The 24,128-nt window shown below is 36.8% G+C and overlaps 3 protein-coding genes across 3 annotated transcripts; 1 reads left to right on the top strand and 2 right to left on the bottom strand.

Moving 5' to 3' along the window:
- Positions 1 to 900: 900 nt before the first annotated feature.
- LOC140139619 (uncharacterized) lies at positions 901 to 3,032 on the bottom strand. The gene is made up of 2 exons (XM_072161326.1): positions 1,712 to 3,032; positions 901 to 1,181 (listed from the first exon to the last, which is right to left on the bottom strand). Exons 1-2 carry the CDS (start codon positions 3,030 to 3,032, stop codon positions 901 to 903), a joined length of 1,602 nt encoding a protein of 533 aa, XP_072017427.1.
- Positions 3,033 to 13,152: 10,120 nt separating this feature from the next.
- Positions 13,153 to 14,499, top strand: LOC140139608 (G-protein coupled receptor GRL101-like). The gene has a single exon (XM_072161315.1). The coding sequence runs from the start codon at positions 13,153 to 13,155 to the stop codon at positions 14,497 to 14,499; it is 1,347 nt and encodes a 448-aa protein (XP_072017416.1).
- A 1,503-nt stretch (positions 14,500 to 16,002) lies between these two features.
- Positions 16,003 to 21,803, bottom strand: LOC140139597 (uncharacterized). The gene is made up of 3 exons (XM_072161305.1): positions 21,707 to 21,803; positions 17,603 to 18,190; positions 16,003 to 17,471 (listed from the first exon to the last, which is right to left on the bottom strand). The coding sequence occupies exons 1-3, from the start codon at positions 21,801 to 21,803 to the stop codon at positions 16,003 to 16,005; spliced, it is 2,154 nt and encodes a 717-aa protein (XP_072017406.1).
- Positions 21,804 to 24,128: the final 2,325 nt, after the last annotated feature.

Genomic DNA, 24,128 nt, shown 5'->3' with positions numbered 1-24,128 from the left:
CTGTATGTGAAATAGTTAATTTTCCGATATCGTATTTAAAGTGCGTTTCATACTGGTCTATCTTGGGGGCTATCTCGATTTCGCGAACAATGATATGACTTTAGACGCATCACATACTGGTCTATCTCGAGATAGACCAGTATGTAATGCACTTTAAATACGATATCGGGAAATTAACGATTTCACATACAGAACTACACTTTAACTGTAGTTTTAAGCAATATTACATACGTAAATATAATTAAAGATTCCACTTAAATAGATCTGCTAAGTATATGCTTTAATTTAAAACCACTTTCATGAAAATCCATAGTCTAATTAAATTATAGAAAGGTCAACTTAATACGAAGATTTTCAATTGCGATTTTCTAGAAATGCGTGTTTTTTTCGAGATAGATCAGTATGTGAAAATACGTATTTTGAAAAAATCATAGATAGTTTAAATTAAACATTTTATAATTAATTATCTAGGAAAAATTGAGGTCTGTAATTTGTTGTATTGGAAGAGCTCCGTAAGAAGGAACTATATACCAATTTTCTCAAAAAAGTCAAAAATTCAAGATAGACCAGTATGTGATGCACCCGACGAATTGTTATTTCTCTTGATCAAGTTTTTGATAGGTTCGTTTTTAACGAGGAAGGGAAGTAAATATGTCTTAATCAAATTGATATCGTAATTGCCGCTATTAAAGCCGAATACCGGGAGCGTCTTCAAATGACTAAGGAGTTTAGACAGCAAGGTTTCCAAGTGTTTCTTTTGTTTCGTGCTTTCATCAGCATCACCACCACTTAGTCTTTGAATCTTCCCCATCAATTCGGCTATGATAGCGTGAAAAGTTTCTCTTAAAATACTATCACTACGAGAACTGATCTCGATGAGATATCTAACCATATCTCCTACTATTTGATTTGGGTCACCTTCGCTGATGAAACAAGTAGGGCTGTGATATCCTGGAACATTACTACTGATACTAACACTGAGGGAATGTGTTCATTCATCCAGCATAACTTATCTCCCCCAGATTCTACCGATGTCTTCTCTGTATACGACTCAAAATCAAAGGTAGCCCAATGAGGGAAAAAATCACATTCTTTAGGAATGTCGATGTCCTCTTCTCGAATCTCATCGAAGATAGACGGTGAATTTACATACACGCCACGCGGATATACATCGGTAGTTCCTGTTATAAAAAAGAAAGAAGAAAGAACAAAAATAAAAATATTAATAATGTAATTATAATTGTGTTATACGAGTATGTTATACCGCATGCCTATGTGTGTAATCAATGTTACATCCCAATAAGGCCCATTCAGTGATTTGCTCATCCGGACGATCGTAAACATCATCAAATTCAGATTTTGGTACCTTTGTCATTGTCATGTAGATGTGCGAACATAGCATGCGAGTGGTTCAGCCGAAAGCCGCGTATTTAAGACAAAATAAGATATTTTACACGAATCTGTTATTAAGGTACTGACATGACATAGTATCTAAATTAGCTACATGTATTTGAATGGGGCTTCAACTTCGTTTTCTTCGTTTTGTGCTTAATTTGTCATTTCAAAATACCAATTTGAATGACTTATCCTTCACTTTTAAGCAATTTATAAACATTTTGTTAAACTTGCGCTGGGATCACTGAACATGCTGAATGGGTCTTTAACATAGTTAGTTTTACATAATATAATAATAAGATTATAACATTCTTACCTTGGTCCTCACAAGTAGCTTCATGGCGGTGTAGCTGCTTGCCAGTCTTCCATAACTTGTGACACTTGCGGCATGCGTAGGACTGGGTATACTTGTCTATGTTGCTGATGTAGCTGAAGTGTTCGTTATGAAGGTTGATATACATGGTAGATGAATGCTTCTCCAAACTTCGCCGAACAAGTCTAGCTACAACCATTCCATTCATATTCTTCTCTGTCTCTTCTGTATTATGATCATCAATGACATCTGCTCCGAGATCTACTAGTTCATACACCATAATGTTTACACCAAAGACGTCTTCTACCTCGTGCAATTGATCTACCTTGATCCCTTTAAAATCTTGACTGGATTGATTTGAATATTCTTTAAACAAGGCTTTGGTTTGCTTTTCCAAACCGCACTTATGATGTCCTTTATGAAGCGCCATGCAGCGAAACAGGCATAGGTTATCTTTGTAAGGTTTTTTAGTGTTATTGTTGATCATGAGAGAGACGACAGCTCTATTCTGCAATATGTAATCGGGTAAATAAGAGCAAGCTCCAATGGGATGATCGCGTATTCGATACACGTAAAATGTCACATTGGTGACGATCTCTACTGTCCACTTTGAATCGGGTCGTTGCATCCGTGCATATTCCAAAGAGTCAATATCTTTAAGTGTGTTGTAAAACGTGTCAAATGTAGCCCGGTCTTTCACCAAGAATGGTTTTTCAAAGAGTTTTGTGTTCTTCGAAGAATAATAAAATCTGCGCTCATTCGTCTCATTATTCCTGAGAATGAAGCCAAAAGAAGCGTTGACTTTGAAGGCGGTCGTCTGCTGCGAAAATACCTCCTCGGCACAGTTTGCTAAGTTAACAGGATCCAACGTCGGAAGGTGACAGTTGTATTTTGATTGGATCTTGCCCTTCTTGACGGAAGATCTTATCCAACTCCAATGCTGGCGATAGTATTGAAGTAAATCAGGATCATCCGCTAATTCCTCAACCATCTCATTTGGAAGTTCAAAAGTTGTTCCTAGCATCTTCCGAGGACGCTCACATTCAAGATCATCATCTCGCTTGCGTTTTCTGTCATTGTTCACCCGGGATGAGTCGAGTTGATTCTCCTTATCACAATCATGATCCACATTAGAGTCATTTGGTTTGTCGTGAATTTTACGATGCTGTCTCATGTTATCTAGCCGAGAAAATATTTTACCACAAACGTCGCATACAGCAATCACTCGCTCATTTTGCCAATGTTGAGTACATCGATGCCTTCCAAGATTATACTTGCTTGGGAACTCCCGTCCGCATGTTTCACACTCGTGCGTTTTAGCCATGATTAAAACTACACAGCAAATCAGTATCAGATGAGAGATCTCACTTCAGATGTTACTTCCACCACGATCAGAACTATTAAGACATCCACTTCGTTCAGTAACTCTTTTTAAAGTAGACAAAACAAGGAGTGATCTAAAAATAGATCATGGGTTTTCCCACCTGACATGTCAAGACATGTCCATTATTGCACAACCAATTGCAATAATATGGGATGTAAACAAACAAGTGGTCAGATGACTATACCTCATTAAATAGTCATTATTGACAAAACCTATTGTAGGTAGTTATATACAATCAAGGATTCATTAATTGCACTTACTGGTTATTTGATCAATTATTAGTAGGCCTATTATTGGGGGGGGGCTACTTGACAACAAGTTAGGACTTGTCTGTAATTGCACAATGCGATGTAATGTGTGATGATAGAGAAAACATGTGAGATAGGCCTACATGACATGATGCAGTCATGTCTACAGTAGAATTCATCTCGACCTTTGCAGGACTTAACCCCATTAAAAGCTATTAAACCAAGATAACACTCATTGAAACAGCTCAACTGATTAAATCGGATCTTCTCTGGTTGTGCACAAGTGACTGTTTTCATGTGCGATATCGCAATAAAGCTGGTATTCATAGCTTCAGTTGGGTAACCGATTATAAAGGGAACGAAAGGAAACAATGTTATGTGTGGCTTTGTTCACGAAATCAGACAAAGTCGTGCTTTTTGTAAACCAGCATTCTTGAAAATGAGCAACATAATGATTTTTGACTTAACACGGTTTAGAAATAATTTCTTCATATTTTTGGTGTTATCTGTCGTTTACATGTCCTTCCTAAAACACAAAAGTACGACCCTCTCGAAACACCTAAATTAGCTAAAAATTTAGGACATGTTACAAAACTTTATTTTCTAGAACCTATTTAGAATAATTTAAATGTAGCTTTTACCGGTTTTTTTTTTTTTTCCTTCAGAAGTGAGCGGTCCGATACCAATATTTTCGGTCAAATCTCCATTCAAATAACACGGGGAGTTGGCTAGCTATGCCTTGCCCTCACTCATATTTTACAAAAGTGCGACCATTTCTGAACATCTAGCCTAGCTGTAATTTTAGGTCATGTTAGCGAAATATATTTGCTAGAAGTTTTGGAGAATAAATAAAATATTGGCTGGTTATTTTTCACACAGTGATGTTAACTAGGCAAGTGTCCATTCTCCCAACATACATCATTTGTAGGGTCACGCGTCAATGGTGAGAGCACTGTGTATTGTGTATAGGAAAACGGACAGTAACTGCAGTATGAACATGAGGCGCATAGGTAAGAACCACTCTTAATCCACTTGTAGGTTAATTAAACTTTAGTCAACAGGAACCAGTTATAAAGTAGGCGTTGGCTGTCAGTGTTGAACAACTACTGTCATTCAAAAATGTTATGAAAGTTCACTAATATAATTATTCAAATATTACGTGAACATACGAGATGCTCTATTACGCTTATACATTATTTATTTTGATGCAGAAATGGTGTAAGTAGAACAAGATAAAGAAAATATATTAAAACAACCATTCTGAGAAGGAGAAAAAAAAATCCACACCAACGCAGAAAGTATTAGACCTCTTTGGTCTTAACAGAGAGGTTACATGGTCATGCACACCTTCTGTCATAGCTAAAGATATCATCAATAATCAATGTCAAGTATATCTCCTTTTCCATTAATGAATAGTACACCATCTAATGTCAAGATATCAATCAATAATCAATATAAAGTATTCCAGTAATGACAAGATAGTGATTCCACTGATGATTGACAGGAGATCGGCCTATTTGTTTGTAAACAGATCGGTCGACCGTAAACAACATGTCCAGACTCGTTTGGAGGTCAGGCATACATCATGTACATGGTATGGTTTATTTGGGTCAATTAGGTTATTATTATTATAGATGTCCAATAACAAATGTTAAGTAAACTAGATAAAACCACCTAAATTTAAAATGGCCTATATATTTAACATACTTTTATGATATCAGTTACGCAATCTTACGCATTTTGACGCATTCTTACGCATTTTGACGCATTTACTTACGCATTTTAACGCATTCTTACGCATTTAGACGCATTCTTACGCATTTTGACGCATTCTTACGCATTTTGATGCATTCTTACGCATTTTGACGCATTTGCTTACGCATTTTGACGCATTCTTACGCATTTTGACGCATTCTTACACATTTGCTTACGCATTTTGACGCATTCTTACGCATTTTGACGCATTTGCTTACGCATTCTTACGCATTTTGACGCATTCTTACGCATTCTTACGCATTTTGACGCATTCTTACGCATTTTGACGCATTCTTACACATTTGCTTACGCATTTTGACGCATTCCTGCGCATTTTGACGCATTCTTGCGCATTTGCTTACGCATTTTGACGCATTCTTACGCATTTTGACGCATTCTTACGCATCAGCTCCTATTGGAGCTATGAAGTATTTAAACCCGGTTGACTCCGTTCTTGTTTCATTTCGTTGTAAACCAGCAAACGGTCAACATGTACTCCGCTCCCGTTTCCCGTCCTCATACCTGTATCATTTGCAATAAAAGCTTCAGTAGAAATTACGATCTCGAACACCTAAACACGATTCACTCCGAAGATACGGAAGACACTCGGCTGAAAGAAAGTTCAGATTCAGAAATGGATGACACCGAGCATTCGGATGAGAATTTGGCTCATTCTGAGCCGGAATCCTCAGATATGGAAGCGGAAGAGGAGGAGGAGGAGGACGAGGGGGATTCGGACGATGCATCTAGTTCCGAGCTTGAAGATAATACCGCATTTCAAGAATGGTATCAGCAAGCATTGGATGAAACGAAAGAAACGAGGGATGAAAAATACCAGAAATATATCGACCGAGGCATGGATGGAGAACAAGCTCGTGATAAAGCCTACACGAAAACATTATGGGCTCTTCAACGGATCTTTTTTGATCAATACAGAACGCATCTGTGGAGTGGTGTTCATCTACAAGACGACGAAACACATCGGGAGATCATGGAGGATCTTGAACAGAGAATAGATGATGGAAAGGATGTAGACAAGGCTATAAAGAGGGTGCTAACGAAACATCGATATAAATTCGACGGTCTTTTCCTATACGAGGAGAGTGATGAAGACACGGACAATGAGAACAATGGTTGAACGATTCAAGACAATTAACAAAATCTTCGTAATGATCGAAGATTGAAGAGAAGCGAGAACTTTAACAAGCATTGAGTACATTGTATTATACGATATCAACTATGTAACGATTATTGTATGTGTATCTATATGTAAATACGTGTATAAATAAATGTATAAATAAAATATGTATATACGCAAATATAAGCTTCCATTTGTCTTTATTTCGCGGTTGTTATACTCTTAGAATAAAACTTACGTAAGAAACCGAATAAAATACTATCAAATACGTGTATAAAATACCGTAAATATATACCATAAAACCTCGCAAAGTAACCCATTATACCACCCTCCCAGAGTGCGTCATAGGGCTATAAATAGATTACGTCATAAGGGAAATCACGGGTTAACCATACTTCTAAAAATAGATCAATAGATGACCTCTGAGGTCACAGGAGTTGCTCCTGAAAAATCGCTCCTGAAACCTACCGTAAAGGGACCTCTTATACTACTAGCGGTTACCATGGAAAAGATATCGATTCCACAATTTCAAGCTGATGAGAGATATTTAAGGAATAAATTATTATTAAAGCAAAAATCAGGCAAGATAATGTCGACAGGGAAGCAATATCTACACGCTTCTGTTGTGGTATTATATCATCCTAGAATAATAACTGCTTTATAAAATACCAGCTCGTTTGATTATTTTGCATAAGCGTACCATTAAATGGACCAAAAAAGGATAATTTGTGGCCTGAAAAGGTCAAACGGAAGATAAACATCACAAATTTGGTCAAATTTGGCGGTCGGTACGCTAGTTATAGTAGCAATATGTCAGGGCTAGTTAGAAAAACAGCTCATTCGAAGACAAAGTAGCTAATCTCGGACGTGCGAACGGCTTCTGTTTTACACAGTGATCCTACTGCAAGTTAAATTAATGGGAATCTAAAGAAAAGAGATGGAACTTCACCTCAAATTTGTAGAATCTCCACGTTTTCTTTTTCCGATGGTTAATAATGCTTTTTCTTGCTAATTCCCCGCTAATAAAAAGGCAATGCTTTTTATGGAATTTCCGTATCTTTTTCATATATTCTTCTAGAATAGCCCAATACGAACCTTTGTTATTCGTAGTGATACATTTTGTTTTTGTCTTCGTGTTGTTAAAACAGATATGTGTAGAAGATTACAACGGGTTCTTACAGACTGAAGATGTACTAAATTGACGAAACTGACTTTACTCAAGTCGATCAAACTATAAAAGCAAGTATACCACTTCAATGTATTTAATTTTCCAAACCTAAGCTTTCTATCTTACTTTCTCTATTATCATTCGATGAAGAGCAGCTTTCCGTCTTGAGCTAAGTAGAGTCTGAAGGTCACAATCAATCTCCAGAATCAGAAACTACTGAATTGTCCAAACCCAAGCTTCATTTCTGGTTTCTTTCCTATCAATGAAAGTACCTTTTAAAGCAGTGAGCGTGTAAGTAGTTGTTTTCAAATACGCTGTTGGTTAGAACGCGGGTAGTATTCATTGAAGGCCTAAGACGAAAATACTCTTCTCTGTACCAATCTGTGACAAAGACTATACCAAAAAGACGATGCAAATACAATTGTGTAGGTGTTTATTCTAGGTGCATCAAAAATATATCATATATCATAGGAATTTCAACCCATTCTACGAACAATAAATCAAACCATATCATATATGACTTTGGACTCATACTACGAACAATAAAACGACAATATAAATGATAATATATAAATGACAGTTGTATAATGCGATTTGCCGTCGGATAAGTAAGAACACGAAGATCCCTAATTTCAAGATACATTCAAAATGTCAAATTTTAGCATATTCCGAATCAAACCTGCTCCCATTATGTTTCCTCTTATTTTCTTCACTCTGCTGTTTCATGCTACTGCGAGACTGCAAGTAGTTCCTCTCTGGAATACTGATGACAGAAACAGCTTCACATGCTCTCTCACTAGCGATAAAAAACAAATAATCGATGAAGTCACGTTTACTTTCAGTGGAGATCCATTCCAACCTTGCAGCTTGCAAATAACAGCATCAGAAGGAACAGGTGCTTTATTACGTATACCTCAAGGTATGCCCACTGATACCTTTATGTACGTAGACAAGCAAGAAGACCGTTTGGATTGTCAGAACAGATATGTTGTTACTGCAGCAAATGAATCCTGTTCCATTGTATTTTCACACACAAATCTCCAACTATATTTGCATGGTACTAGCAATGTCCTCATTAGTAATATACCAATAAACACGTCATTGCTGTTGTGCTCAGAAGGAGATGATGATCAAGAACAGGAATATGATAAAAACAAATGTCCCACAAAAGAATTCAATCATACTATTACCTGTTCCTCTTTCTTTGATTTTATTTGTTCTTTTGAGTTTCCAACAAACTGTAATGCTTTTCTTGGGAAACGATACGTAGAATTTACGTGTCACAACTCACAGTCAAACCACACAGCTCTAATTATTTACCCAAATGATATCATGACGTTAGACCTGTCAGAACAGAATGTAGTGCAAGTGGCTAGTTCTGCTTTTACCAATCTTAATGAATTGGTAGACCTTGCAGTGTTATACCTCCATAGAAATCAAATACTTTCACTAAATGGTGATTTGTTCATTCAGACAAGTAGACTGATAACACTCAATCTGGGTGAAAACAAGTTGACAATTTTATCAAGCGGTTTGTTGAAAGGCTTGATTTATCTAAAAAATTTGTACCTCTATGAAAATCAAATTATTTCATTAGATGGAGATTTGTTCAATGATACAAATAGGCTGAGTATGCTCTCTTTGTATGAAAACAAGTTGACAATTTTACCAAAAGGTTTGTTCAAACAGTTGTTTAACCTTGAAGAGTTGTACATTGGTGGAAATCAAATTATTTCATTAGATGGGGATTTGTTCAATGAGACAAGTAGGGTACGTATACTTGATCTATATGGAAACAAGTTGACAATTTTACCAAAAGGTTTGTTCAAAGGGTTGTTTAATCTTTATCTGTTGTTCCTTGATGGAAATCAAATTATTTCTTTAGATGGAGATTTGTTCAATGCGACAAGTAAGCTGAGCATACTCTATCTATATGGAAACAAGTTGACAAGGTTGCCAAAAGGTTTGTTCAAAGGGTTGTTTAGCCTTGAAGAGTTGCAACTCGGTGAAAATCAAATTATATCATTAAATGGAGATTTGTTGAATGAGACAAATTTGTTGACAACATGCAATCTGACTGAAAACAAATTGACAATTTTACCAAAAGGTTTGTTCAAAGGGTTAATTAACCTAGATTGGCTATCCCTTGATGGAAATCAAATTATTTCATTAGATGGGGATGTGTTCAATGAAACAGGTAGGCTGAGTGTACTCTATCTAAATAGAAACAAGTTGACAATTTTACCAAAAGGTTTGTTCAAAGGATTAATTAATCTTCATCTGTTGTTCCTTGAAGGAAACCAAATTATTGCATTAGATGTAAATTTGTTCAATGAGAGAAGTAAGCTGAGTATACTCTATCTATATGGAAACAAGTTGACAATTTTACCAAAAGGGTTTTTCAAAGGATTGGTTAATCTTAATCGGTTGTTCCTTGATGGAAATCAAATTATTTCATTAGATGGAGATTTGTTCAATGAGTCAAGTACGCTAAATACACTTTATCTATCTACAAACAAATTGACAATTTTACCAAAAGGATTATTCAAAGGATTGACTAACCTTTATTGGTTGTCCCTTGGTGAAAATCAAATTATTTCATTAGATGGAGATTTGTTCAACGAGACAAGTAGTCTGACAATATGCAATTTGACTGGAAACAAATTGACGATTCTACCAAAAGGTTTATTCAAAGGTTTATTTAACCTTGAAGAGTTGGCACTCGGTAGGAATCAAATTATTTCATTAGATGGAGATTTGTTCAATGAGACAAATAGGCTGACATTGTGCAGTCTGGCTGAAAACAATTTGACAATTGTACCGAAAGGTTTGTTCAAAGGATTAATTAATCTTTTTCTGTTGTTCCTTGATGGAAATCAAATTATTTCATTAGATGAAGATTTGTTCAATGAGACAAGTAGGCTGAGCATACTCTATCTATATGGAAACAGATTGACAATTTTACCAAAAGGGGTGTTCAAAGGGTTGTTTAACCTTGAAAAGTTGTCACTTGACGGAAATCAAGTTATTTCATTAGATGGAGATTTGTTGAATGACACAAATAAGCTGAGTATACTCTATCTTTATGGAAACAACTTGACAATTTTACCAAACAAGTTGTTTAAAGGGTTGTTTAATCTTGAAGAGTTGCAACTATGTGGAAATCAAATTATGTCTTTACATGGAGATATATTCATTGAGACAAATAGGCTGACAATATGCAATCTGACTGAAAACAAATTGACAATTTTACCAAAAGGTTTGTTCAAAGGGTTGATTGACCTTTATTGGTTGTCCCTTGATGGAAATCAAATTATTTCATTAGATGAAGATTTGTTCAATGTAACAAGTAGGCTGAGTATACTCTATCTATATAGAAACAAGTTGACAATTTTACCAAAAGGTTTGTTCAAAGGATTGATTAATCTTCATATGTTGTTCCTTGATGGAAATCAAATTACTGCATTAGATGGAAATTTGTTCAATGAGACAAGTACGCTGAGTATTCTCTATGTATATGGAAACAAGTTGACAATTTTACCAAAAAAGTTGTTCAAAGGGTTGTTTAACCTTGAAGAGTTGGAACTCGGTGGTAATCAAATTATTTCATTAGATGGAGATATGTTTGAGGACACACGTAGGCTGAGAATACTCTATCTGTATGAAAACAAATTGACAAGTTTGCCAACAGGTTTGTTCAAAGGGATTGAACTCGGTAGAAAACAATTTGTATCATTAAACGGAGATTTGTTCAGTAAGAGAAATAGTCTGACAATATACAATCTGACTGAAAACAAATTGACAATTTTACCAAAGGGTTCGTTCAAAGGGTTAATTAACCTATATTGGTTATCACTAGTTGGTAATCAAATTATTTCATTAGATAGAGATTTGTTCAACGAGACAATTCGGCTGAGTATACTCGATCTTTATGGAAACAAATTGAGAATTTTACCAAAAGGTTTGTTCAAAGGGTTGTTTAACCTTGAAAAGCTGCAACTCGGTGCAAATCAAATTATTTCATTACATGGAGATTTGTTCGAGGAGACAAGTAGGCTGAGTATACTCTATCTATATGGAAACAAGTTGACAATTTTACCAAAAGGTTTGTTGAGAGGGTTGTTTAACCTTGAAGAGGTGCAGCTCGGTCTTAATCAAATTATTGCATTAGATGGTGATTTGTTCAATGAGACAAGTAGGCTAAGTATACTCTATCTGTATGAAAACAAATTGACGATTTTACCAAAAGGTTTGTTCAAAGGGTTGTTTAACCTTAAAGAATTGGACCTCAGTGGAAATCAAATTGTTTCATTAGATGGAGATTTGTTCAATGAGACAAGTAGGCTGCATTCACTTCATCTATTTGGAAACAAATTGACAATTTTACCAAAAGGTTTGTTCAAAGGATTGACTAACCTTTATTGGTTGTCCCTAGGTGGAAATCAAATTATTTCATTAAATGGAGATCTGTTCAACGAGACAAGTAGCTTGACAATATGCAATCTGACTGAAAACAAATTGACATTTGTACCAAAAGGTTTGTTCAAAATATTGATTAACAATAAATATTTGAACCTTGATGGAAATCAAATTATTTCATTAGATGGAGATTTATTCAATGAGACAGGTACTCTGCATACACTCTACCTGGCTAAAAACAAGTTGAGAATTTTACCAAAAGGATTGTTTAAAGGGTTGGTTGACCTTCAATTGTTGTCCCTTGATGGAAATGAAATTATTTCATTAAATGGCGATTTGTTCAATGAAACAAGTAGGCTGAGTATACTCTTCCTGTCTAGAACCAAGTTGACAATTTTCCCGACAGGGTTTTTTAAAGGTTTGATAAACCTTGAAAAATTGTTCCTTGGTGGAAATCAAATTATTTCTTTAGATGAACATTTGTTCAATGAGACAAGTAGGCTGCATTTACTTTCTCTACATCTGTATGAAAATAACTTGACAATTTTACCAAAAGGAATGTTGAAAGGGTTGATTAACCTTGACGACCTGGACCTTGAGGCAAACCAAATTATTTCAGTACATGGAGATTTGTTCAATGAGACAAGTAGGCTGAGAATACTCGTTCTGTCTAGAAACAAGTTGACAATTTTACCAAAAGATTTGTTCATAGGGTTGATTAACCTTGTATATTTGGACCTCAGTGGAAATCAAATTATTTCATTAGATAGAGATATATTCAATGAGACAAGTATGCTGCATACACTTTATCTATCTGCAAACAGATTGACAATTTTACCAAAAGGATTGTTCAATTACACACGTCAACTGACTAACCTGGCCCTCGATGACAACAATCTGTCAAATGTACCAAAAGGGTTGTTCTACGGAATTTATAACTTGCAAATGCTAAACATCCAAATTAATGATATAACATCATTAGATGAAACATTTTTTCAAGATTTGCATAACTTGACGTCCTTGTATTTACACACTCCCAAGCTGATGAAGCTAGAATATACATCGTTTTGGAAGTTTGTTAATTTAGAATTTCTAGGCCTGACACACAGCACCTATATGACTGGCCTACATTACAGAATATTCGAAGGGTTAATAAATGTACACATTTTGATTTTGTCTTTCAATCGGCTGCATATCTTGGATTCCCGTATATTTCAAGACACGGTAAACCTCACTTATCTGATATTAAATGATAACATGTTAGCATACATTCCAAACATTACCCATTTAAACAATCTTACCTACATTGACTTACGAGAAAACAGATTGACAATGATAGATAACAATACATTTTTCGGCTTTCCAACGCAGACTGTAATTGTGGTAAGCCAATCAGAAATATGTGAATGTTATCTGGCAAGTGATAATTGTAAAGCAGTAGAGGTAAGATCGCCATATTTGACATGCGGTAGATTATTGTCTAGTAGAGTGTTGTTGGGTTTTATGTGGCTCATTGGTTTGAATGCAATTGTTGGGAATCTGTTTGTTTTATTCAGGGAAAAAACAAAAGAGGAAAAAGGTAAAGTTCAAATATTTCTGCTAAGCAATCTGGCGCTGTCTGATTTACTTATGGGACTCTATATGCTTATCATTGCATCCGCTGATATCTACTTCGGTGAATATTTTCCTATGCAAGCTGAGTCCTGGAGAACTGGTGTCATGTGCAGAATTGTTGGCGCAATGTCAATACTATCCAGTGAAGCTTCTGTTTTCTTTGTAACATTGATAAGCATTGATAGATTCATGAACATTCGATTTCCTTACTCGAGTCGCAAATTAAGACAAAAATCATCAGCTATAACTGTTGCAATTCTTTGGATGATTTCCTTCGCTTTAGGAGTGATTCCCTCTATTTTTTCAGGAAAAAACTTCAAGTTTTATGAGAACTCTCACGTGTGCATCGGACTTCCTCTTGCGCAGATTGAAAGATTCGAAATCAAGAATACATCATTTACGAAAATAGAATTGGAGAATAATATTTACGGATTACATCTCTATGATAAATCTGAATCTCTTGGTTATGTTCCTGGTTTTTATTATGCATCGACAATATTTCTCGGTCTTAATGGCATCTGCATTATTGTTATACTGATGTGTTATGTACATATTGTACGATCTGTCAAAAAGTCATCAAAACGAGCAGGACGTGATCTAGGTATGAAAGATCAGATCAAACTGACTGCCAAAGTCTCTGCCATAATTCTCACAGATTTCTTTTGTTGGGCTCCAATTGTTGTGCTTGGGATATTGGTGCAAAGTGGGATAATGACTCTGCCCTCTTCGGTATTCGCATGGTCTGTTTCAATTATTTTACCCATGAATTCTGCTATCAACCCATATTTATACACCATTGCGGCACTTATCAGCAAGTATCGCAAACAGCGCAAACAGCGCAAACAGCTTGAAACTCCCCACGTTGAAAACAAGAGACCATGGGATCAGAAGCTTTTAAGACAAACACCTCCGGATGAAAGTCTGCAAAAGACACAACCTGTGTCTACAAATCAGAGATCGCTGTATAGTCCTCAAGACATGGAGCTACAAACTTTATCCAGTGCTCAACATGCTGACGCTGAAGGAGAGGCTAATGACTCTAAAGAAGCCGAGGCAAACATATAAAATAGCAGCATGACATGACTGTTATGTAAGAGGAGGGTATGTTGGTTAATGACTTTTAGAAAGCGGATGTGCTGGTCAATAAATCTTAACAAGCTTAGACAAACATATAACATAGCAGTATGACATGACTGCTATACAGGCTACGATGACCCTTGGGGAAAGTATCCGCAGTTGGGTGAAAATGCTAAAATCTTATTAAATTAATAAAAGTTATAGTTCGTTGCCTTTAGTAGACATGTACATTTCTCCCAATCTATTTCAACATGGCGTCATGTCAGCCACTATGTCTCTACTTTCCGCACTTTCAGGTTTGAGTGAAGTTTGAAACGTTAAGCAAATGTTATGCAGTTTTGCCAGTCTAAGCAAACTTTAGTCGTTTCCCAACTGCCCTAGTTATCATAGCCTTATCAATAAAGTTAACTTAAAGGTAGCTGGTCAGATTTGTTCGTATTGTGTTTTGTATCTCACATTGAAGCCTGTACCAAAATAATTCAATTCCCAAGTTTTTGAGGTAAATATTGCACTAGGCGTTTTGATATTAGAGGTAAAAACGTGTTTCACAATGGCCCATGGTAGGGTATGTGTGGTATACCACAATTGAGGATGAAGCTGTCACTTTTTCATTCATAACATCTAAACGGAATATAATATAGGGCTAAAATATCTTCTTCTGATACCAAAATCTTCATTTTAAACTGAAACTAAACTGAGTAGACAACTTTTCGGCTTACTTTAAAAGTGGTAGTGATGTGATATCTTACAGCTTCTTACAAATAGCACCGGTCAACTGGTTCGTCTCGATTATTGCGCGGTCATCTGATCGCAACTTATCATACCATCAGTACTAGTCACCTAGTCTGTTGTTGTCAATTCATGGACAGTTTGACAAAATGAAGATATGTATAAATTATAGGAATTCTGTAAATAATCATTTGTTCATTTGTACTTTTCGCTTGTGGTGCGTAACCCATTGTTATGAATTCATAGCATATAAATATTGTACGATCTTTTAAATCACGGTAGATCTATAAATACATTGATGTTGAGCTTGAATGTTCACTTATGCTGTCCGTGTGGTGATGCATAAAGTCCAAGTTTATACTAATTTCATACTGCCATGTCGCTCGCCACTGACCTGCGTGACGCATGTGCATTGCAAACAAACTAACACAATCCATGCTTGTGGGTGGCTGATATGTCTTGCCGCTTGACCCAGCGTTTCTCGTATATATCGTAATTTTGTGTAGACAGAAAGTTGACAAAACACACATACTTTAACTGGATGCATTCCCGTGAAATATATAACATAAAATAAGACAAACGAAGACGGGAAACAGTTGTACAGCAAATTTTCGGTACTGGGCGTACCTTCTTCAGGCTTTATTATAAAATGACACAAGAAAACAATCCAAAAACAAGCATGAAAAGATCGCGACTTAAAAACAACGCAGTGTGAAGGCGCATCTATAAAACGCGCGCGTGAAAAAGTAGGGGGGGGGGGGCCTATTCAATAAGATTAAGGCCTTTGGGTTGAAGGGAATGAAGTTTGTTGATCCAGAATTTCTCGCGCTGCTGACGTCTAAATTTGGATTGGCGACCAAGTGATTCAATGACCATGACTTTGACATCATCGATGCTATGATCTGGAAGGGAAAAGTGCACGGCAACTGGCTTGTCTATGTGTTTGGCGTGGTGCTTGATGGTACATCTGTGGTTACGCATTCTTTCTCTTATATTATTACCAGTTTCACCCACATACTGAATGTTACATTTGGCGCATTCAACATGTTCAATGAGATAAACAACATTATTGGTACTGCAAGTAACTTCTTGTCTTACGGTATAGCATTTGATCCGATTTTTGTTACTGAAAGTGCTGGTGACTTGCATAAAGGCGCAGTTTTTGCATCGTGGTTTCTGACAAGGTTTGCAGCCATTATCAGTCTTGGGATCTATATTTGAATTTTTGTGAACTTTGGCCTTAACAAGATGTTTTCTCAGGTTGGGTGGTCTCTTGTATGAAATGAGGGGAACTTCGGGAAGGGCTTTGTGTAAGCGAGGGTTAGTCTCGATCATGTGCCAGTGTTTCCTGATGATCCCTGACAAATGTGGAAGTTTGCGGTGATATGTAACCACGAGGGGGACACGTTTTGATTTTGATTTGGTTTTGTATTTAAGAGAATTTTCGCGCGTGGTTGAAGCAGCTTTAGTGATTTGGTTAGAAATGTTGTCTTCCTGGTAACCACGATTTATAAGCTGTTGTTTAAGGGTTTCAGCTTGGTGCTGGAAAGCACTTTCATCTGAGCAAATGCGACGTAGCCGTAGAGCGAGACTGTAAGGGATATTACGAGTGCAGTGCCTTGGGTGACAGCTTGTGGGTAGCAGATAGGTATGCTTGTCTGTGGGTTTGCTATATAAATCAGTGTGGATCTGTCCCTCTGATAATTTAACAACAACATCCAGGAAATTAACTTGAGAAGGTGAATAATCACTGGTGAACTTGATTGATGGGTGGATTTGGTTGGCATGATTAATAAATTGTTCAAGTTCGTCTTTGGAATGAGTCCATATCATGAATATGTCATCTATGTAGCGATACCAAACAAGTGGTTTAAACGCAGACGTGTTGAGAAGAGTTCCTTCATGCCATCCCATAAAAATGTTGGCATAAGAAGGAGAGAACTTGGCCCCCATAGCTGTGCCAGAAGTCTGTAGATAATGTTCATCGTTGAAGACAAAGTTGTTTGATTTTAGAGTAAGTTCAAGTAGGTTTATAAGATCATCTGTGGACGGTGTCTTGTTGGTACGGTTATCTAGAGCTTCTTTACATGCCGTTATGCCGTCATCATGAGGGATGTTAGTGTATAGGCCTTTAACATCAAGTGAAACCAAAATACTATCATTAGGAATGTCCTTCAAGCTGTCAAGTTTATTGAGGAAGTCGGTGGTGTCCTTGGCATAAGAAGGTAATCCTTGGGCAAGAGGTTGTAAGTGAAAATCTAAAAATTCAGAGCACTTTTCAGTAGGATGGTTGTTGGTGGAAACCACTGGTCTTATGGGATTACCCGGCTTGTGGATTTTAGGAAGGGTATAAAAAATCTACCAGCAGTCGGGTGCTCAGGAATTAAGTATTCATAAGTGTCGTCATCAATACAACCATTTCCCGAGAGACTATGAATGGTGTCGGTTACCTTTTCAGTAATTTCTGATGTAGGGTCATGATCAAGTTTGGTGTAGAAATTGGTATCAGAGAGATGTTCCATGGCTTTATCAATGTAGTCCGATTTGTTCATGACTACCACTGCCGAACCCTTGTCAGCTTCTTTGATGATAATGTCTTCCCTTTTCTGCAATGATTCGAGTGCTAAGCGTTCATGTTTGGAAAGATTGTCACGAACGTCGCGAGGTTCTTTGAATGTTTCAATTTCATTGTCAACAGCCTTGATGAAACATTCTAAAGTGGGATCACGAGACCTAGGCTGCCAAGAAGATTTCTTCTTGAAGTTGTGAGAAGGAAGAGGGTCTGACTCATTGTCAGAGGTATCACTAGCATTCGAATCATCGAAGAAATGATTGCGTAGTCTTAAGCGCCTATAGAAAGAATCCATGTCTTCAAGAAGCTGCATTTTATCAAGATTTTGAGGTTTGGGACAAAAGCCTAGACCTTTCGATAGAAGTTTGGTTTCCCTTTCTGTTAATGTATTATCAGATAAGTTAACAACAGTTTGTGCGTGATTTGGAGATTTGTCACGGTGTACAAATCTACGGTTTCTAGGCTTACGATTACTTGAACAAGTCGATGGTGAATTATAATGATTGGGCCTACTGTTCTTCTGTATATATATATCGTTATGCATTCGACAAATTGACGAATCGATCGTTTTGAACAAATTGAGTTATTGTATGCTTGTGATTATGTTTAATGCGATCTTTCATTTCAACTAAAAATTAATGATAAATCTTACTCCCCGACGTAGATATTGACATTGTGAATTTGACAAAGAGACGAATCGTATACTTAGCTGTACAAATCAAGTTGATCTGTAATTTCTATACTGTTATATTTGATACTAATGGGTAGCCACCTTGTCGAGTATAAAACATTAAATGTAACAAAGATATATACAGTTATTTATGAGTCTTTTATCATAATACCGTATGTAATAATGTCAATACATGGTTGTGTCTAACTACGTCACATGCATGGACTCTAATATAAGATTATCATAGTCATAATTTAATCAACACTTGATATCTACATATCTCGTCAAGTGTTGATAAAGGCAACAGTGGTTGCTGAAACGTACATAAGTAAGTGTAATTTCTGCATCAGATACTAAGAACCTTGTCTACTGAGTTTACTATACCAATCCTGGTGAATCTGATATTCCGTATAATTAATATAATAGTATGTATAAATGTTTTCAGAAAATTGTAAATACTATTATTGACATGATATATTTGACGAAAATCTTTAAAGTAATTGTAAACAAATTTGTTGGAAGTTATTTCTGATATAACCAGGGACATAGGATTTGCTAGGGAAAATTTGCAGATCGCGTAGGAATATTTGAGACATATTGCGGGAATTATGAGGAACTTTGTTCCCTTTGTTTTTATTTTGAGAATATATACTGACTAAACAATGGTTAGTCAAGAAATAAACATACATGTATTTTGGAAGATCTGGATATGTTTTTTTCAGTGATTTCATTTCGTCATTAGCGACCCATGTTGTAATAGATAGCAAATCAGTACAGAAAATTGAAATTGGAGAAATGCATTATGGGAAGTGCAAGATATCTTCTCTGATGCATAACCAACTTGTGTGAATTACAGATGTATGTCACATATTACGAGAAACGCCTATGGAGGTTATCCGTGCTCTATAAGCTGCATATCCTATCAACGACTGCTATACCTTGTTTAGGACTTTCAAAAGAAGTACCTGCATGTGCAACCATGACTGTTTCAAAATAGCCCGCCATGAGTCATGCAGGTAACTCCGAGGTCATGCATTGAATTGTTTTGAATAAGGAATACTACGGGAATCAGCGCCTTTTGTTAGAAGTCACACATCAGTAAAGTGGATAACCTCTATTATAAATTTTCGCTTTCATTCAACGTCAAATGAAAAGAAAATACCAACAATGTGTACATTATAATTGGGTGTGAATTAAGAGAATTTGCGACCAGCTTCGTCACATGTAGGGCAATAGTTAGATCATCATAGACACATTAGGAAACGAATTTGGAGAAAACCTTCTGTTAATAAAACACTATGCTGAGCCACCAGCCTGGGTGGCTCACGCTCCTGTAATTTCAGATGATTGAGCTCAGTAATACATCAAAGAATGTCTTCCAATTCATGAAAACAAATAGATAATCAGCTTATCGGATTAAAAATTTAGAGGGAAGGTCTTGCTGCTCAGCGAGTGTTTGTAATTATCAGAAGGTTTTCTCCAAATTCATTCTCTAATGATAATTTAATATAGCAAGTACGTACTGTTATATTATAACTTTTATATAGTTAAAGATTGTTCAATTAAATTAATATCACCTTGTTAAGTATAAAAATATTAAAGGTCACAAAGATATAATATTCTTAATTTTTGCATTCATTCAACGTTAACATTAAATTTTTATTGTAAGTACGTACTAATATTATTATGTTTACATTGTTAAAGGTTGTTTTATTAAATTAATATCACCGTGTCAAGTATAAAATATTTATAAGTTCACAAAGATATATACAGTATGTATAAATGTTTTCAGAAAATTGTAAATACTGTTATTGACATGATATATTTGAAGAAATCTACGAAAATCTTTAAAGTAATTGTTAACAAATTTGTTGGAAGTTAAGTTATTTGTTATATATCCAGGGACTATTTGCAGATCGTGTAGAATTATTTCAGAGATTGTGCGGGAATTACGAGGAAATTAGTAAAATACAACATTGCGTGGGATTATTCTATTCCTGTAGTTTGGGTGGAACATTTTCTCAGATTGTGGATTTTTTTTTAAATGGTACCTTTGGATGAGAGCCATACCACGGTCATACAAAACAAAGGTAAGGGTCTCTGGATGATATATCGATTGGAACAATTAGGGGATCTTTGGATGACTGTGATCTAAAAAGGGTGTATAAGTCCTATGTACGTCCCAGCCCACCATGGGTGATAAGTCCTACATACACGTCACCTCCAAAATAGGAGTGACCCCCAGCATGATGACAGTGATAGGTATGATCTATTGTATAACATCATCTATAGTATACTATGATAGGTAAGGTCTATTTTATAACATCACCTATAGTATACTATAATACTAGTGCAACTGTTACGAAAAATGCAACGTAAGATACTGATGGATAAAAAACACTTCAATAAAAAAAGTAAAAAAAACAATAACCACTTTTTTTGCTGAAGTTGTGAAAGTATTGAAGACTATAATACCATGTTAAAACAAGAATACAACTTTGGTCATTAGGAATTACATTATTAAAACCCTCAACGCGAAGAAGGATACATTTCGCGGGCCGTTTTCATGGACATTCGCGCTTATTAAAAAAAAGCATGCGTCCCTTGCTTGTATCATTTGTTTTTGATGCTCTTATTGTAAATATTAATGCACATAAATATATCTACCAAAAAGCGTTTCAAAACGTAAAAAGGGGCCAAAGTTTAACAAATCTTTCCTGTGTGGCTTTCAGTGACGTAACCAATCTTGCCCCCCCCGAAAGGTCAGGTCTGGTTACGCCCCTGGTGGCTTTTCACCCTTTTTTAAACTTGGTCCCATTCAGTAAAGTAGTAATAACATGAAAGAAATCTTTACTGAAAATCAATATCGTTTGAAATGTAGTGCAGGAACTAATGAAGCTTCAACATCACAATCCTCTCGTAACCGTAAATTACCATTATCAACTGCCATGCGACTGTTCCCTCCAGAATGTATCTTTTGTGAAAGACTGGAAATGAAAGTGTCTGGAAAGACTGAGAGATGCATCAAATTCCCAGCATTCAAGGACAAAGACGGAGCATTTAAGGAGCCAAATTGGAAACAGATTGAGCCTCGGGCACTAGAACTAGGACTACATCGTCTACATAGCATGGTGCAAGGTGAGGACCTGTTTGCAAGAGAGGCGAATTTGGCGAATTTCCACTATTCCTTACGCGATTCTTTCAAAACGAAGTACACAACTTACCTGCGTGATGAAGCGAAAGCGACAATTGAAACAGAGCAGGATCGTAACGCTGCTGCACATCTGCTCTGCTGGCATTCACTGTTGTCCTTGATTTCATTCAAAACCGAGTTGTTGGGCAGAAGGAGGTTATGTTACTTACATCGCTGAGTCTTCGTACAATCATACAAGAAGTGGCTTCCCCAATCCAGAGTACAGTAGTGACAAGCTGAAGGTCCGACCCATGATATTCATGACTCGATCAACTTTGCCAAGTTTTATCCGGGTGACAAAGGCTATCACCTACAACCTGGTCTATGGCGCCATCATCTCTGTCGCAGACGCGGTGACTTATTCATATAAGCTGGGGTTCAAAGATAAGTATAAGGATGTGGCCCTGTTTCTTATACCAAACTACCAAAGCGCATGCTGCACTAGTATCGGGCACCTCTATAGAAGCAAACAACCCACCACTATCTTCAGTAAGCTGGGTCACTGTGAGACATGCAACTACACCTTAGGAACTAGAGACAGTGCTGGCTAAGGTTTCCACATAATACTCCGCAGATCATTACCAGCAAGGGAAACAACGTGTTTCATCTCGTATGGGACAATCTAAACAAAACAATGACGAATATCCATGGCTAAAATGTTGTGAACAGCACTGGTGGGATAATGATACAAGATAATTGTAATTTACGGTTACGAGAGGATTGTGATGTTGAAGCTTCATTAGTTCCTGCACTACATTTCAAACGATATTGATTTTCAGTAAAGTTTTGGTAGCAGCCTCGATGATATCCAATTGTTTCTATATAAATCTACACCAGCAAAACTCTCCGGAATGTGATTACAGACATCATCCATGCGATAGGGTGAATCATGAGGTTCAATGTGTCTTTTGTCGCAAATGTCATGTAGCTGAGCCAGCTTGTCAGTGGCGGAGCCCCTTACTTTACTGAGCGGCGTATAATCTAGATGCTCAATACCACTCACATGTAAAATACAATTTACAGGAGGACGTTTCTGCAGTGAGTCTGACTCAGTACCTTTATCACCCTTTATCACTATAACTATGCTACGATTTTAGTTCACTAACACCAGTTCTAGCTAATAACAGACTTGTAGTACCCATACCCGTACTCGTACCCGTACCCGTACTCGGGTCCCAATTTCCGTACCCGTACCCGTACTCGTACCCGTGGCTTCGGACCTGTACCCGTACCCGTACTCATGCCCTATTTTTACTTCGGACCCGTACCCGTACCCGTACTCATGGACTGGGACCCGTACCCGTACCCGTACCCATGGCCTGGGACCCGTACCCGTACCCGTACTCATGGCATGGGACCCGTACCCGTACCCGTACTCATGGTCAGGGACCCGTACCCGTACCCACGGGTACGGGTACCATACAGTACATGGCTTATCACAAATGCAGGAAAGTGAGAATAGAATACTCTCACTTCCCAGATGCATGTTAACTCCACTCATGAATCCCACTGTGAGTCCTCTGATCATAAATTCATAATTAAAACAAATAGGTTACATCATGAATGGGGTTGGGTGGGGAGTAAATGGAAAGCTATAGCAAGTGCCCTTAAATTTATTTTAGCCTGGTCCAGGGCCCTGAAAAATATCAATCCAACCCTGGCTACACAAAAAGAACATGAATGCTGAGATCTACAACAGCCTGTGCACACTGCCACCCATGACATGTATGCTACATGTACATGTCTCATTCATACAATGACTGATCAATACAGAAAAAAAACATTTCAAGATTTTTCTTTGTGGTGAATTTCAAGTTTTATGTTAAATCATTAATTAATCATTTTGATATTCCCCATTCAAATACACTCCAGTGACTCCACTACTTGTATGCTGCACACATGTAGAACTAATGATAATGTGACTGGTGCTGGGGACTGGAGTGAGATTTTCTGCCAGCCACATGAGCTCACAGTGTACATGTACTTCTTCTGCCAGGCTTGGACTAGTGCATCTGAGACAAATGAATAGAGAGGTCCTTACCATACAGAAGTTTGGGATTTGATAAGAGATTTAAAGGAGTTTTAAAATATTGATAAAACATGAATATAATTATCCAGATGTGCATAATTAATGATAATAATTATAATGACTGAGCTAATGGATAATCTGATGGATGTGTATTGTGTAATTGTGCATGAATTTATTTGGAAAATTGACAATTAATTTAATTCCAATTGATGGTTTAAGATAAATAATTTTTTCCACATTGTACATGGATTGATTGGACTGGAATCGGACTGGGGTCGACTTCGAACCCGAGTCCTATTTTTTTACCGAGCTGAGCCTTTTAATGTTCAATTCTGAGCTGAGTCCGAGTCCAGCAAAAAGTGGACTTGAGTCCGAGTCCAGACTCGAACGCTACATCACTGCTAAATATATACTAAAGTATGTT

The sequence above is a fragment of the Amphiura filiformis genome, chromosome 2 (genome assembly GCF_039555335.1).
Source record: "Amphiura filiformis chromosome 2, Afil_fr2py, whole genome shotgun sequence".
Classification (NCBI taxonomy): Eukaryota; Metazoa; Echinodermata; class Ophiuroidea; order Amphilepidida; family Amphiuridae; genus Amphiura; species Amphiura filiformis.
Note: the sequence above shows the minus strand (reverse complement) of the source record. Positions and strands in the feature narration are given on the sequence as shown.